Consider the following 15,953-nt stretch of genomic DNA (forward strand, 5'->3'; position numbering starts at 1 on the left):
ACCAAAACGATTCTATGAAATACAGATGAGGAGAAGTGGAGGTGAGCGGTGTTGGCTGCCTTGCACCAGGGTCCGTCTCAGCTGGGGTGGGGGGAAGGCCAGGGTTGGGGTTAGGCAGGAGGTGGCTGATGGGGCAGCCTGGGCGGAGCTACTGATGGGGGGACACGGAGACGGAGGGGCAGCGGGGACACTCGGGTGGCAGAGGAGAGGGCAGGTGTGAGCCGTGTGCCGGGGGGGTCCCCGCTCTGCCCGGCCCGAGCCAGCCCGCCCCGCCGCAGCTCGGCCCCGCGGGCCGGGGCGGGCCACGGTGCGCACCGCCCCCGCGTACGGAGCGCCGGTCCGGGCCGTGCGGGGCGCCCGGTTCCTGCTGCCGCCGCCGGCATGGCCACGGCCCGGCTGGCAGCGCTGCCCCGCCGCGGGCTGCCCCTGCTGCGGCGGGCGGGCGGGCGGCGGGGGGGCCCGGCGGGCAGGTACGGACAGGGGGCTGCGGGGGCCGGAGGGGAGGGAGAGGGTGGGGGGCCATAGGGTACAGGGGGCCGTGGGTAAGAGGGGATGGGGGCTATAGGGGATGGAGGCTGTGGGGGCAGAGGATGAGGGGGGTGTAGGGCACAGAGGCTGTAAGGGACAGGGGTCGGGGGGCTCTGGGGGTGGAGGCCATGTGCGATGGGGGTCGGGGGCTACAGGGCAGCTGCAGAGCGAGGTGGGTGTCCAGGTGGGTGGGTGCACGCAGGGAGGGCAGGTTCAGCTGGAGGTTTCACTCTCAGTGTGTATCGCTGGTCCTTGGCTCCCCTAAAACCCCTCCAAAGCGCAGAAGACAGGCGGCATCCCCTGGGTCTGCCCCCCTGGCCTGGGAGGGGGCCAGGGGCAGGGATGAGCCCCGCACAGCGCGCGGAGGGATGCGAACATGTGCCCGGGGCTGAACTTTCTTTGTGCAGCGGCTCCAGTCTGGTTACAATAATGTGAAACGTATCAAACAGCTTCTCTGTTCTCCTTCAGCGCTCTGATCTGTGGGCTTCGTTGGGCAGTGTCCCCGTCCTGCGGCCGTGCAGCCCCCTGGGTGGGCAGGGTGGTGGGGGGCACCAGGGCCAGCACGGCCAGGGCACCGAGGAGCTTTGAGGTTCGGGGGGGGTCAGGCCAGTTCTTTGCTTTGCTTTTCTTCAGTGCTGCCTCTTGGGGTAAAGTTCCTGGGTAAGAACAGCAATAGGAAAGCAACCGGCTTTGGGAAGGGCTTTGAAGGATGAGCTGATACTCGGAACCTAATACTCTCCGGGAGGTAGGACTTACAGGGAGCAACTCCCCAAGAACAGTGGGGAGCAGCTCTTGTTTTTCCACACTCAGGGTCCGGGTGTTTCTTTTCAGCTGGGTCGAGATGAGGAGCAAGCGGCTGAAGCCCGTGTGCACGGCTGGGGCCAAGACTGCTGTCTCAGAATCTGTTCTTATGAAAAGGGATCGGAAGGGAAGCAGGACAGAGAGTTCAGTGCAGTTTGGACTCCAGCCCAGAACTGAAACTGAGGGGCAGGAACACAAAGCGCTTGGGTAAAAAGATGGCATATTTAGAGAAGTAAACTCTTTCTAGTAACTTTATAAAAAAGTTTATTAAATTCTGCTCCTATCATTAAGCAGTATTTATCCTTTTGGCAGGAAGAGTGCAGAGGGGAGAGAGGTGCAGTGCAAAATGTAACTGAAAAGTCTGCTGCAGTCACAGCTCTGGGGACTTGATCCTTCCTCAAACCAAACCAAAAAAAAAAAGTAATGAGAACTTGGTTAACTCTTTAGTCAACAGGGTTGTTTTAAAGAGTAAAGACGATGTAAGGATAGAGCAGAGCAGGGTTAACTTTCACCACCCTTTTATTGCAGTTGTGTTAAAGACCCCAAAGCTCTTGCTTTGAGGGGTAGAAGCTCCCGGTAGATGTCCATGAACAGAGGAACTGGCTGGGGAGTCCATGAACCCCTCCGAGTATGAACTCTGCAGTGAGGACAGCTCCCAAGCCCTCGGAGGGCAGGGCCTTTCATTCACATGCAGAGGGGATGGCACCACAGGTCAGGTCAGGTCCTGCCCAGCTGCAGAGCGGGAGCTTGCTCGTGGGCTCGTCGTAGGGGACAGGGGGTTACGCTGATGCCTCTGCCTTGTGTTCCTCTCTCATCCCTTCTGATGGCTTCTGTAGAGCCTGGTGAAGAGTTAAAGGTGAAAAATGAAGCTGGTTATCTTAACAACTATAAAACTTTAGTTGGGGCTGTTCCAAGATAAATACACAGAGCTCCTAGGATCAGTCGAGAGTGCTTGCTTCAGCCTGATCGTTTCTGCGTGCTGCCACAAGGCCGGAGCGCTCTCGGGGCTTGCCAGGACTCGGCTGCTGCCCTGCCTTTCGCACGGGATGGGAGGGGGGTGATTTTTTCCCCAAGTCTCTGATGTTTCTCGGTTCAGTTGCGCTGCTGAACTCGAGGGTTACGGAGCTTTGCAGGAGCAGCCTGCTGATGAGGCTGGCTCCTTTGCAGGCACCGCGGGCTGTCTTGCTGCTGGAATGTGTTACCAACCCAAGGCATGTGCTCTCGAAGAGTCTGTGCTGAGACCCAAGAGCAAGCAGGGTTTTATTTGCTCTCCTCTGGCTGAGTCAGGGAAATGAGAGCTGCTGTAATACCAGACCGTTGGTCTTGTTTTATCTCCAGCAGTACCAGATGCTTCGTAGGAAGAGGTGGAGGGTGAATTACTTGTTTTCTGCAACAAAAATGAACAAAAAGATTCCTTCTAAATCCTTTGGACCCTTTTTTTTTGTAGAGGTGTCTTGACACATTCTTTCAGATCAGATATATACCCCTGCTGTTGGCTATAGGCAGGAGGGAGACTGACCCAACATTATTTCCAGCAAGATGCTATTGATCATCAATGGATCATGTATCTGCCTTGTTCCTTTTGTTCTTGACCCCCAGTGCCTCTGACAGCCTGCTGTGTTTTATCCCACACCCTCCTCTTCTGCCATAGCCAGGAGATAAGTGACACAGATATGCTGAAGCACATGAGAACATCAGACCAGAATTCGGGGAGCTCAAACCAGACGACAGCTTTGAATTTTGCTTTCCTTAATGTATTTGAAGAAACCATGTGAGCAAGCACTTTGACAGGAGTTAGTGACTCTGGGTTATGAGCATGAGATATCTTAGGCCTGAATTTCAAAGCTACTGATGCCTTGCCTTGGAGGTGTGAATGCTCCGGACCTTTGAGAGAAGCTGTGTGTGTTTTCACACTGTGAGGGGAATCAGCAGTATTTTTGCAGTGTTTTGGAGTGCTGGGCTTTATAAAGATGTCTTTTACTGCTCTTTGATGCTCTTTCACCCCCATGTTTGGGGATAGGGAGGAAGCCGTAGCCGTGAAGACTGCAGGTGGAACCGTCATTTGGCTCTAGCTTGGCAACCTCTTGCATTTAGTGTGAAATTCTGGTTCGTGCGAGGTCAGTGAAACCCTTTGGCTCTTCAGGCCTGGGGAAAAAAAAAAGAGAGAATAAGAGCAGGAAGCCTGGGCTGCCTCGTGCTTTGCCAAGGCATGACAGCATAGAATACCACCCTTTTCATTGGCGATGGTAGAGGGTTGTGCAAGTACCTCTTGAAGATTGAGTGCAGGGAGCAGGAGGCTGTTTCAGCTGGACGTTCTGGATTTTAATTGAATTTTCTAATGATTTTTCCTCCTCTCTCCGATCTCCTTTTGTGGTGGGGTCTTTGTTTTTCAGTCCTGTGGTGGAGAAATGTGCTGGACCAAACTTTTTACCAATTAGTTCCTTGGGTGGTATCCCCAGAGGAACCGTGCAGTCCATGAAATGCTTCTGTTTACTTGCTCCTGCTCCAGCCCAGCGCCGAGCCTGCTTGGCTCCCAGTGACCCCGGCGAGGGTGCTCAGGGAAAGTGCTCTTGCGCAACCATGTCAGCAGCTGCTCTTTGGTCGCTCCAGCCCTTCTCAGGCTGTGGGAGCGAGCAGGGACTGGTCTGTGCCTCAGCTGGCAGAGAAACATGGAGTATTTAGGGACAGGCTCTGCTGAAACTGGAGGCAGCTTGGCTTTAGAGAGGCGTGAGCGTGGTTGTCTCCATTAAACATTTTTGCAAACAGCCTGTGGTTTCCTCATCTGCCTGCGTGAGCGGCTGGAGCTGCTTGTCTGAGACCACCCGATGGTGATGGGGCAGTGGCTTCTCCAGTCGCTGTTTCAAACAGCAGCCGTGGCTTTTACCGCTTTCCCAGGAGCGTTCATCCTTCCCTCGGCTTAGGGAGAGCTTTTACAACCTTTATTTTATCTAACCTATATTTATAAAGGCTGTTCTTCTGCAGAGCTTTCTGTCATCTCCTAGTTTATCTACGTGCCTTGCCCAGGAGCTTTCAAAGATAGTTCAGTTTAGCACTTGTCCTCCCTCCTCCTCCTCCTCGGGCAGTCCTTACAGCCCTGGTGTGAGTTGTCCAAGAGCAGAGCTAGGAGGGACGTCGGAGCAGAGTCAGTGGGAGTTGCACAACCCTCCATCTGCCGAAAAGCATTGGGGGAAAGACAGTCAGGCCATCTGCTCGGCTCTCGGAGTGAAACTGCCCCCAGAAGGTGATATCTTGTTTTGTGCTTATCCTCGAGGCTGAACTCCACCCCACAGAGGAAGTAATTTCATGCTAGGTTTTGTTTCTCGTGGGCAGGGAAACAAATATTTTGTGTTAAATAGCACTGACTCTGTGCAGAATATTGATCCCGTAACAAGCCGGGGAAAACTGAGTTCAGGCTGCTCCGTTTTTCCTCTCTAGGGCAGGGATCCCCCCCATCATACACTGAATCTGCAGACACAGGGCTTTGCCTCCGAGCTGTGCACCCCCCAAGTGTCCCTTCACCCTGTCCTTCCTGGGCACCCCCGAAGGTGGGAACGGAGGAGCTGAGAGGACGGGGGGAGGCAGGGAAGAAGTGAGGAGGGATGGAGAAAGCGGGGGGCTGCCCAGGGGGGAGGGCAGTGTGGCGGGGGGTGGCTGCGGGGGCAGAGAGAGGCTCTGAGGAGGTGGGGAGAGAAACCGGGGCAAGAACCACAGCACGCGGGTGGTCAGGAGCTGCGGTTTGAGGGGAGGTCGCTGCTTTTCCACTGATGATCAGAACTCAGTGAAAGCCTTAATGATGTTAAAATGCTTTTCCCCACCGCCCTGCCCACGTCTTCTCATCGCTGCCTCTCCTAACTGTGTTCCCTCTCCAGCACAAGGTCTCTGTGCTCCTCTCAAGGACCCTGTCGTGCCATTGCTGCCCAGGTGCTGCTCTGCGGAAACACCTCCCTGCTCTCCTCCTCCCCTCCTGTATCGTGGTTGCAGTGGGTGTATTCTCCTCCACCCCATGAGCCTGCTGTGTTATTCCCTCTGCACTTCTCCCTTCATCTCTCTGGTGACTCCTTGTTTTACTGACGCTGCCTTCGGTACCCTGAACTCCTTGGATCTGGCTGGCAGAGACAGTAACGCACGCCCAGCCCGCTTGCTGTTGTGTACACAGACCATTACTTTGCAAATGCCTCGCTTACAGCTCAGCTTCTTTGAACTCTTCTAAACGGTTTTTATTGTGCAGGATTAGACTCTTCTCTGCAGACCGTTTTGGAGAGTGATAAAATGTCAGATCTCTGACTTTAGTTTTAACTTTCTCAGTCATCTGCTCTTCCCAGCAGAGAGAAGCCAGATGGGGGAATTTCCCTACAAACTGGTTTGATTGTGTTCCTTCCAAGTTATTTGCACTTTTTAATGCTGCAGAAAGACCAAATCCAGTTGCCGTCTCTCAGTAAACTGCAGAGTCCATAATCTGTCCAGATATCCCAAAAGGTCCGGGTAGTTTTCACCCCCCGTGAATGACCGTAGGACCCGGCTGTGCCTGGTCCCGCAGGGCTGGTGCAGGCTCCTTCCCCATCCGTGAGCAGGGGCCGGGTTTCAAGCAGAGGGACGGAGGCTCTGCCTGGGCTGCCTGCTGCTGTGGGCAGGTCCGGGGGGGTGCACCGGGGTTGCTGAGGCCATTGCCTGCCCAGTGCCCCCCACGCTGCCTCACGCACTTTCCAAGGACTTTCAGAGGTCTTCCTGGTCTTGACCCGCTGAAGCAGCTGCCTGTGGTTCCCACCAGTAAGGGGATGTGCATCGAGTGCTCCTGGTACTGTTGGCAGGTTGATAATCCTTCCAGGTGGGGAGAATTATATTGATGGATTATATTAAAGAATATACTCTTCGCCTTGTCTTTCACAGTGCCCTGCACACGGGGATGCCCTCTGCCTCGCACAGGGTGACCAACAGCTATGTCCAGGGCACCGTAGACATTCCCCTTCTCAACAAAACCATGGGCCAGTGCCTGGATGATACTGTCGAGCGGTTTCCCGACCGTGACGCCTTGGTCTTCTGCCGAGATGGGGTTCGGAAGACGTTTGCTGAGTTCAAAGAGGAGGTGAGTGCCTGGTTCGCCCCTCGCAGAGCCCGGGTGGGTGGAGAGCCCTCCAGCAGCAGGCGTGATGGAGAAAGGGAAAACGGTTTCATCGCTCAGCTCAGGAATGAGGTGTGTCCTATGTGGGTCTTCATCCTGACCCTGAGCAGAGGGTGACAGCACCTCCCCAGCAAACACCCCATGGGCGTGTGCTGCCTTTGTCCTCCTTAGAGTCTCAAGATCAAAGGGAGAAGGCAGCGTATGTAAAATGCTTGCTGAAAATCCTGGAATGAACTTTCATACTTAAAAATTATCTCCCCTATCTGATGTGTTATGGGCTGAGTCATGGTGTTTTTATCCACTCTTATATTAGTCACTCTGCTCTGACTGTCAGAGGTCCTGAGTGCGTGGAGCTTTCTAGTCCAAGCACAAAGGCAACTGAGCAAAGTCAAGGACTTGGTCTCAATATCATATGCAAAAACATCTGTGGGTGTATCTATGTGTGTGTGCTTATTACATACGAATATATATTCTGAATGGAGGGGCAATATTTCAGGGCTAACTACCTGGAAAGTTTCTATTTAATGTATTATATGATCTTGGATAGGAAGAATTGTTTGGGTTGTGTTTTTTTTTTTTTACATTTCCTAGCATTTTGGTTACATCCATTCAGATAAACAAGATTAGCTGTGTTCACCCTAATTTTAGAAAGTGGGCTGTAATTCAGACCTAAATCAGAGAATAGCTATTCCTCAAATTCCTATCTCCTACAGGGTAGATTTCATAAATCCATTTGAGAGCACAACAAAACTATACAAACTGTCCTGAATACCTCAGAATATTTATACATATGTCTGCACACCTGAAACACTGTTACCATCTTGCAAAAATAAAGTAGTCATGTTAATATAGTGGCTGAATTCAAGTTAATGAGGATAGGAACCCCAAACTGGTCAAAAATCACTTGATACAGTTTTCTTCACCCGAGTCCTTTCAGAAGGAAGTGATATGGCAGAACGGAGGCAGATCCAACAGCGCAGATGGGCCCAGCATATGAGTAAGGCTTAGTCCTGAGTTGAGTTGATGGGGAGCTGGACACTAAATAGTCTTTGGGCAAGAATTAATTTGCAACTGTTTGTAGGTAATTGCCTAGTTTGCTTTCTTTCCTGCTTTGTTGTATTGTTCCACACTTGTTCCTATGCTTTCAGCCAGCCTGCTGAGCAGGGGCTGGGCTGCTCTGTGACTCAGGAGATGCTGCTGGGGCAGCAGCAGGCTGACAGACTGCACAGCAAAGGTACCTTCTGTCCGATTTCAGTTGCAAAGACAATGCTTTTTCCCCAGAAAGCAATGCCTGGAGACAAATATCCCCCCTTGCATCCTGTGTGTGATCCTCAGGCTCTTGCCTTGTATTTTACAGGTGGACCGTGCGGCAGCTGGGCTTCTGGCCCTTGGCCTGAGGAAGGGAGACCGGCTGGGGATGTGGGGTCCCAATAAATACGAGTGGGTGCTCATGCAGTTTGCAACTGCCCAGGCAGGAATCATCCTGGTAAGGAGTGTGCTGTGTCTGGCTTTTTAGCAGTGTGTTGGGAAAGGAAATGGAGACAAAGAAGCAGTAGGAGATACTGGAGAGTAGAGTTTGGTGTCTCTTTTTCCGTGCTCTTACCCAGCATGCTGGCTGTAACTGAATCCATTATTTAAACAAGATCTGTGCAGCCCTCTGCATCTTTGTCCTCCATGAGGTAGGAAAGCAGACTGCAGAGGAAGGAGCAGCAAGAAATGGGCTGCTGTGAACGAGCTTGCAGCAGCTGATGATAGAAGGAGACGTGCTTTTGCCTATAGGAGTGTTTTTATGTAGCATGCTGCTGTCCTAAACAGTTACCAGCTATTTAGATCCCTTCTAAATAGGACCTGTGTTGCTTCATGGTGCAAATGCTCGCTTAAAAATCTAGTCCAAGCTGCGTATCCCCAAAAGCCAATTTTCATTTGATAGTATGACCTGGCACATTCACCAAAATGTGTGTTATTTAGACAGTGCACCGTGGTAAGGACTGCACTCTACCTTCTGGTCTGTTTTCTTCGTCATGGTTCATCTCAGTGTCTGCTAAGACAGTAACAGGGTGGATGAGCATGGCTCAGTATGAACCTGGGGGTGGACTCAACTCCAGTGGCCAATACTGCTTCTGTGGAGAGCTGGACAAGGGAAAGCTGGTATTTTCATGGTTGTCCATCAAGAAACCTGACTTGCTTTTGAGTTTTGAGTCTTCAATTTAGTGGATTGAATGTCTCCATGGGAGACGAGATCTGGTTTCTGTTCCTGAAACTCTGTATTGACTACATGACCTCACATAAACCTCTTCTCTTTTTTTTTGGTTGTTTTCTGTCATGCAAACACAGGATTCAGCTAGTTTTTTCTGGTGAATGTGAAATCCCTGTGGTGGTGAGCTCTTAGTTCTGCATATTGGAGGAGAGGCTTTGAGTGTGGCTTGTCCCTGGGAAAACTTTTCTGTTGGAATATGTGTTAGGGGGGAGGGTTTTCAAGGCAAGGGTAACTCTGATCAGCCTTCTTGTTTCTCTCTTTTCAGGTATCTGTGAATCCAGCCTACCAGGCCCTGGAGCTGGAGTTTGTCCTCAGGAAGGTTTGTATGGCACTGGTTGGTAACGCGAATTGATTTGTTGTGCGAACTCATACGAGCAGCCGTCTGTGGAAGGGGATAGTGGGGACACAGTACAGATGAGCTTCTGCTTAAGACTTGGGCATGTCAGGGAGAGCTGGCTGGAGAGCAGGGCTGGTGGTGGCCATGTGGAGGGAACACCACCAAGGGCATGAAGCCGCAGTTAAGTGGTCACGTTTATTGCTGTTCCCTGTGGCTGCCACCCTGTCTGTTTGATGGAGGCTTCTGCATCCTTCTCATCCCCCTCCCTCTCTGCTGCAAACCATGTACTGCCAATATTACACCAGTAACAACCATACTGGCCAGCAATCGTTTGCTAGGGAATGAGGAAAGCAAGGCAAGTCTAAATATCTGACCCAGGGACTACCCGAGAAGCTGGCAGCCAGGACAGCAGAGACTATGTAGTAACAGAGCGTGGCTGCAATCTCTAGGGCAATATCTGTCTTAAATCAGTTTGAGCTTTCCCACGCTCATGCCCCAGCCTGCCTGGGAGGGAGAGCACCACGCAGCTGCCCTCCCCGGCTCGGTGCCATCCTGCCTGCCTCCTGCTCGGGGCAAAAATCACCATCTGGGGTTTTAACCTTGAAAGTAGAAAGGAGGAAGGCTCAGAAAGGACCAGCCTACTTGGTAGCTTGATTTCTTCTTCCCAGATTTGTCCTAGGCCTTGCTGGCCTTGGGTTTAACCTGGTTTAAGTCCTAGGTATTGCCACTGCTTGACATCTTTCTGCTGTCTGATCCTTACTGCCTCAGCTACCCTCGTACACCTGCCTGGGTTTGAGTTGCGCCCACCAGTTTAAACTGTTCTGGCTCCTTAGCTCCAGTAACAAGAAATTCAGGTTATTAAACATTTGATGGCTAAAAATTAATCCTAGGATTAAGAAGCTGATGTGCTAATCTGTGGTTTGTTCAGCTTTAAATCAAAGGCTGATGCCAGAAGAGAGGGAACCGCTTGTGGGTCTCCCCAGCACCACCCGAGTTCTTGCTTTACCTAGCAAGTGGATAATTTCTAGCAACGAAGGGAGGCTTTTCTCTTGCATCAGTAACTCTGTAATTCGGTTGCTGGGCTGCAATTTGAGTTCCCGTTTAATCCTCTCACGGTGGTCTCACTGGTGTTGCTCTTGTTCTTGTGCGCTGGAATTGAGCGCGGAGCTGCAGTGGAGCACGTCCCTCCCCATGCGGGTGTCCTCCTGCTTCTCTCACCAGGTGCAAACGCACGTGTCTGTACTTTCCTTTTGCCCCAGCAAGAGGTGGCTTTTGTTTTCCTTCCCATCTCTTCATGTCAAGAGCCTGCTCTGATTTTCCTCCTCCAGTGTCGATCTGGAGTGTCGGTGGGGTAAGAGCAGAAATGTGCTTCAGCTCTGTTGGGGGTTCCTCTGTTCCACCCTCCCAGGTTTGCTAGCATTCCTGGCTCCTCCACGTACCTTTGGCACTGGCATCTCTGGTATCCCTCACCTCCTTAATTATTTGTTTGTATTTGTTTGTTTGCACAACAAAACCCCTAAAGACTTCAGGGCTTTGCCTGTTGGATCCCGTCAGCCTGTGCAGTCCCTTCCTTGCACCATCAGGTCCCTCCCTTTGCTATATACAGAAGTACACACTGAATAGCCATTCCTCTGACTCCTGCTACATTTCCAGGGCTTTGTAAAAGCAAACTGATGACAACTTTCATATGACAGGTCCTTTGAAGATGGGTCTGCTGCCATTCAGGTTGAAACTAAGTGGGAGATGCTCAACTAGAGACCCTTATCTCATATATCATCTGCCCTGCAAGCTCCTCTCCTCAAGTAGCATCTATTTTGCAGAGCTAGTTCAACCAGAGCAGTAGTTTGAAGGAACTAATAGTAAGAAGTTACAAAGGCCCAAAACATCCCAGAACAGACTCAGTCCCCTGGGTTCTGGGCAGACTGTTCCAGAAAATAGAGCAAATGTTTTTCTTCCCTTCTGACAAACCCCAGGGGGTACTTATGAATAAATTATTGTCGTAGCCTTGGTCTCCTTATTTCACGGACTTTGTGAAAATAATGAAAACAGCCGAGTAAATCATTTATGTAAATAGTTTATTTGACAAGAATGCTTTTTTTTTTTTTGGAAGATGAAAGCAGTTTGCAAATCTGGGTCAAATTCAGCAAATCTCCTCTGCTGAAAAAGAAATAGACATTCTTGGAGTAATTAAAGCGCTTTGTTTCAGGATTATGTAAGTGTAAATGTTGAATGAAGAATGTTTTAATTTTCAAAATAGCTAACGCTTTAAAAAGAGATGGAAAAATCTTAGGAGATGGAACACCTTAAAAAAAAAGAAAACCACAACAAAAGCTTGACTTGACCTGAGAGGCAGTCTTTAGGTTTCCTTGTTTTCCCAGAGTTCCTTAAAAATCCTCATTTCAGATCAACTCAAATTAGGGTGTTTTGGGTTTTTTTCATATTTTGGGACTGGGCTTTTTGTTAGCTTCGGGACTGATAATCTGAAAAATCACTTGTTTGCCTTGTGCTCGCAATGAGGAGCATTGATCCTGGGAGAAGAGGGGACCTCAGGCTGCAGCTCTGCTCTCTTGCCCAGCAAAAAGCGCCCAGCCCATCCTGAACCCAACACCAGGGAGGAACAAAGCCCCGGCTGCGTACCTGAACCAGGGCTCGGGGCGCTGGGCGTGCAGTAACAGCCCCCTGCCCTGTGCCTCCAGGGGTTTTATGGGTGCACAGCTGTGAGGTTTGCATTTGCCCTCAGTGAACCTGCGTGCTGGAGGCACATCCCCAGCCCCGGGAGGGTGGCTGCTGCGCCCTCGCTGTGCAAAGACCTGGGTCATGCTCTGCGGTGAATCTTTAAACCACTGCACACCACGGCTCTTATTAAGAGTTAAAAATCTATGGATTTAGCCTGGAGAGAGCTCGCTGTATCATGTGCTTACAGAAACAAGCCATGGAGAAAATCCCGGTGCGGTGTTAATGGCTGACCCTTGCCGTGAGGGGTCACGGGGCTGTGCACGTTCCTGTGGCGGCGGTGACTGCTCTTTATCATGTCCTGAACATCAACCCGACGTGACTTCTCATGAGTTTCTGTCTCCCTTCACAGGTTGGCTGTAAGGCACTGGTGTTTCCCACCCAATTTAAAACACAGAAATACTATGATATTCTAAAGCAGTCATGTCCCGAGCTAGAAAAATCCAGTCCAGGGGGAATAAAGAGCAAAAGGTGAGTCAGGAACATCTGGTGTCTTTGCACTGACCTCACAGCTGTGTCCTGCCTTGTGTCCTCCCAGCTGCACGACACAGGCTCTGGTGGAAGAAGGACCCACACAGGGTCAGATCTGAAGAGAACAAGCCAGGCTGTCCTGGAGGTTTGCCCTGACTGGCGTAAGCCTATCTGGGCAGTTTTCTCCTTGCTCCATTGTTGTTGATGGTATTTTTCTTTCTACCAGGCTGCCTGAATTATCCGTTGTCATCACAGCGGACTCCAAGCTGCCTGGCACCTTCCACATGGATGAAGTGATGCAGGCTGGGGACAGCAGCCACATGAAGCAGTTAAGAGCTGTGCAGCAGACCCTTTCCTGCAATGACCCCATCAACATCCAGTTCACTTCAGTAGGTGCTTCTGCCTGCTCTGTGCCTTGTGGTTGGGTTCCTCACTGGGAACACGGGGAAGGATGTGTGCGATGCTGAGCACCCCATTTCCTTTGCCTTCTGCCTTCTGAGACCAAGTCCTGGTTCCATCTTCTGCTGTAGGATGGAGGAAGCGTTCTAGCATTTCCCCTTACTTCTTCCATTCTTGCTGCTCAGCCCTTTGTCAAGGGCTGATGGAGATGAGAGGGTGTCATGTGAATTCTGTCCAGCTGCTGAAGTTGGACCATTTTTTTTTTTGTGCAGTTTGGGATTCAGATGGTGTTAAAGGAAAAAAAAAAAAGTCTTCCAGGTCTGAATGGAGAGAGAAGTGCAAGATCATCCCAGAGCCTGCCTAGGAAATCTCCCCAGAGCACACGTAGCTCATCCTTGGAAAAGGTGGCATCATTGCAGAATGCCCTGTGTCTTTCAGGGGACGACGGGACGCCCCAAAGGAGCCACCCTCTCTCACAGGAACATTGTGAATAATGCCAATCTGATCGGTCTGAGGCTGGGCATCACGGAGCAGGTGGGTCTCGGTGAGATGGGCTAGTCACGGACTGGAAGATCTCTTCTCCTCACTGTTGCCTTTGGCTTCATCCCAGGACTATCGCGTTGGCGTCCCTGCACCCCTCTATCATTGCCTGGCGTCGGTAGGAGGCTGTGTGGTGATGGCTCTGCATGGGTCCTCCTGCATCTTCTCGTCTCCAAGTTTCGAGGGGAAGGCTGCGCTGGAGGCAGTGTCTCGAGAGAAGTGAGAGTTTGTTTGTGTCTTGCTACAGAGGAGTTCGTTGCCTTGTGGCGGTGCTTTCTTCTCTTGTCTCGCCAGGCCATTGCTCACGCTCTTCCTTCCCACGACAGGAGAGGCAGGTTTGCTGGTGCATGTGCTTGCACAGGCACTTCAGGAGCCTAAATCCTTTCCAGCTGCACTTGGGAGTTTGTCAAACTTCTTTTTTTCCCAAAAATAAGGGATCCTTCAGGTCACTGTAGGGCTTTGGCTGGAAAGCACCATGTTGTCGTGGTTTGCTCTGGCTGGTGTGTTTTTACACCAAACCACCTGCCCTTCTTCTCCAAGTCCAGCTCTGCTGCTGAGATAGTTGCATTTCCAGCTTGTTCTTCATGTGTAGTTTGTAAAACAAGAGAGCTATCGTTGTGTATGCATAATACACACATATATGTATATTTATATATATTTTTTTATACATACGTATATGTGCAGTGATGAACAGCACATCTGCTGTGCCTGCCTCCGTGCTGCTGCTCCGCAGCCCCATGTGTGGTGGGACGGGACAGGATGGGATGGGATGGGGTGCTGAGCTGGGGCTGCCCCTAGTTCCAGCTCTGCAGCTTTGCCTTTTCTCTCCCCTTCCCGAAGATGCTCCTTCCTGCACGGCACACCAACCATGTTCATAGACATGCTCTCCCAGCCGGACTTTGCCTCCTACGACTTGTCAACTCTCCGGGGAGGTAAGTCTGATGGCTCAAATGGAAGAATCCCAAGAAACTGGGTATTATTGGTTCCCTGCTGGGAGGCTGTATTAAGCTTTACGAGCAGATCGCTCTTCTGGAGGGAAGAGTTTAGTTGCACGAGCCTTGTGTTTCACTGTTAATTTGATGCTACGTTTCCTTTCCTTGGGGTTTCCTTCAGGAATTATGTACTTTTAAGATTTCTTTAATCTTCAAGCAGATCGGGGAAGGACTTTTCTGTTTTATCTGCTAGGTCGGGGAGCTGGGAAGGCTGGTTTTGCTCGACTCTCGTCTCCCCAGCCACCGCCGTGTGGCAGCAGATGCTTTGTGTGCTTTAGGCTGGCACGGTCCCTAAAGCAGAGCTACGCTGTGATTTCGCTGACCTAAAGTTTCCTGCCTGTTTTTGAAGTCATTCATCTAAGCGCTGTAGAGGGTGTGATAATGTGTGCTGGAGCTTTCTCTCATCGCAGCCAGCGATGGAAATAGCTGAGCTGAAACGGGGAGACCCCCGGCCCTTCTGGAGCAAGAACAGCACAGAGAGAAGGTGGTGCTGGAGCATAAAGAAACATTTAAGCAGATCAGCTAATCATTTCTGCTGTGTGAAAAATGATCCTGTCTTGTCTTGTTCCCCAGCAAAGCCTATATATTACCCCGCTCTTTTGCTTCGCCATCCTAGGATGTAACAGGTGAAAATGTGATCTGCCCTCTCCCAAAAGGGCTGCTCTGTGCAAGGCAGGAGGAAAGGGTTTTGGTTTTATGGTTGTGATGATCGATGGGAGTGTTTGTCCTGCTAAAAATCTGTGCCTCTTTCTGCTCTAAATCTTTTTTTTTTTTTTTGGGAACTGCAGCTTGGACTAGGTTTGTGCTATAGAGTTTATTTTCCTAACGAGTGAACTCTGCCAACCCTTAAGTCATTCAGGCAAACTGGCCTTGCTGCAGCCTTTGCTTCTAGAATAACTAGGACTGTATCCGTAAAAATAGGAAGTATTTTGACAGGAACCGGTGTATCCCAAAGGTCTTGCCAGCATTTGAATCTGGGAGTGCAGAGCCTTCTGAGGGACCGCTCCTGGGAATAAACAGATGGTTTCCAAGACAGTCATCTCTTCCTCTTTCTTCCAGGAGTCATTGCAGGTTCTCCTGTTCCCCCTGAGATCATGAAGATGATTATGGCCAAGATGCACATGCCGGAGATCGTGGTGAGTCGTGGTTGCTGTGACTAGAGCTACAAGTGGTGTTTGTCATGGTGAGACCCTGAGTTTGGGCATCTCTGCGCTGCAGCGGTACCTGGCAGTGCCGGAGCTGCTGGGATCAGGCGTGATGGGACCATGGGTACAAGGTCAGGATGAGGAGTGAAGGGGTAGAGGGGCTGGGAGGAGAAGGGGGTTGCTGCATGGTTGCTGGTGGGGTGTCTGGGGAGGAAGCTGTGTAAGACAAGAAGATATTGCATTCAGTGTTGTCAACTGAGCTTCAGCTGGTGCATTTCAAAGCTTTTAAACCCTTCTGTTGTACATGCTGCAAGGATGGATGATTACGGATGAGGCGTTGCTGGTTTGTATCGGCGTGGGTGGGTGCATGTGTTCATCTTGCTGCAGAGCTGTCGGGTTCCTTTCACCATCCTGGACTGCATGCAGATATAAAACCTTGTTGCATGCTACATGTTTGAGTCTGAACATGGGGACGGCGCCATCCACACGTGCAGCCCCAGGCGTTGCGTTGCCCGAAGGGCAGCACGTGTTGGAGCATGCGTGCTGCTGCTCCATCGCATGTCCCCATGTGAGAGCATCAGCATGTCCTCCATGTGGAGGAGGACAAGCCACCAGCGAGGGGGGTCCATGG

General features: G+C 51.1%; 1 protein-coding gene across 1 annotated transcript in view; it reads left to right on the top strand.

Annotated features, from left to right (window-relative positions):
* Positions 1–381: 381 nt before the first annotated feature.
* Positions 382–15,953, top strand: part of ACSF2 (acyl-CoA synthetase family member 2) — a 36,685-nt gene continuing 21,113 nt past the window's right edge. The window contains exons 1-10 of the mRNA XM_068413226.1: positions 382–470; positions 6,217–6,412; positions 7,806–7,934; positions 8,971–9,024; positions 12,128–12,246; positions 12,473–12,635; positions 13,084–13,179; positions 13,256–13,404; positions 14,026–14,117; positions 15,237–15,313. Of these exons, the coding sequence (XP_068269327.1) occupies positions 382–470; positions 6,217–6,412; positions 7,806–7,934; positions 8,971–9,024; positions 12,128–12,246; positions 12,473–12,635; positions 13,084–13,179; positions 13,256–13,404; positions 14,026–14,117; positions 15,237–15,313 (1,164 nt within the window). The remainder of the gene's footprint in view (positions 471–6,216; positions 6,413–7,805; positions 7,935–8,970; positions 9,025–12,127; positions 12,247–12,472; positions 12,636–13,083; positions 13,180–13,255; positions 13,405–14,025; positions 14,118–15,236; positions 15,314–15,953) is intronic.

This window comes from Nyctibius grandis, chromosome 15 (assembly GCF_013368605.1).
Source record: "Nyctibius grandis isolate bNycGra1 chromosome 15, bNycGra1.pri, whole genome shotgun sequence".
Taxonomy (NCBI): domain Eukaryota; kingdom Metazoa; phylum Chordata; class Aves; order Nyctibiiformes; family Nyctibiidae; genus Nyctibius; species Nyctibius grandis.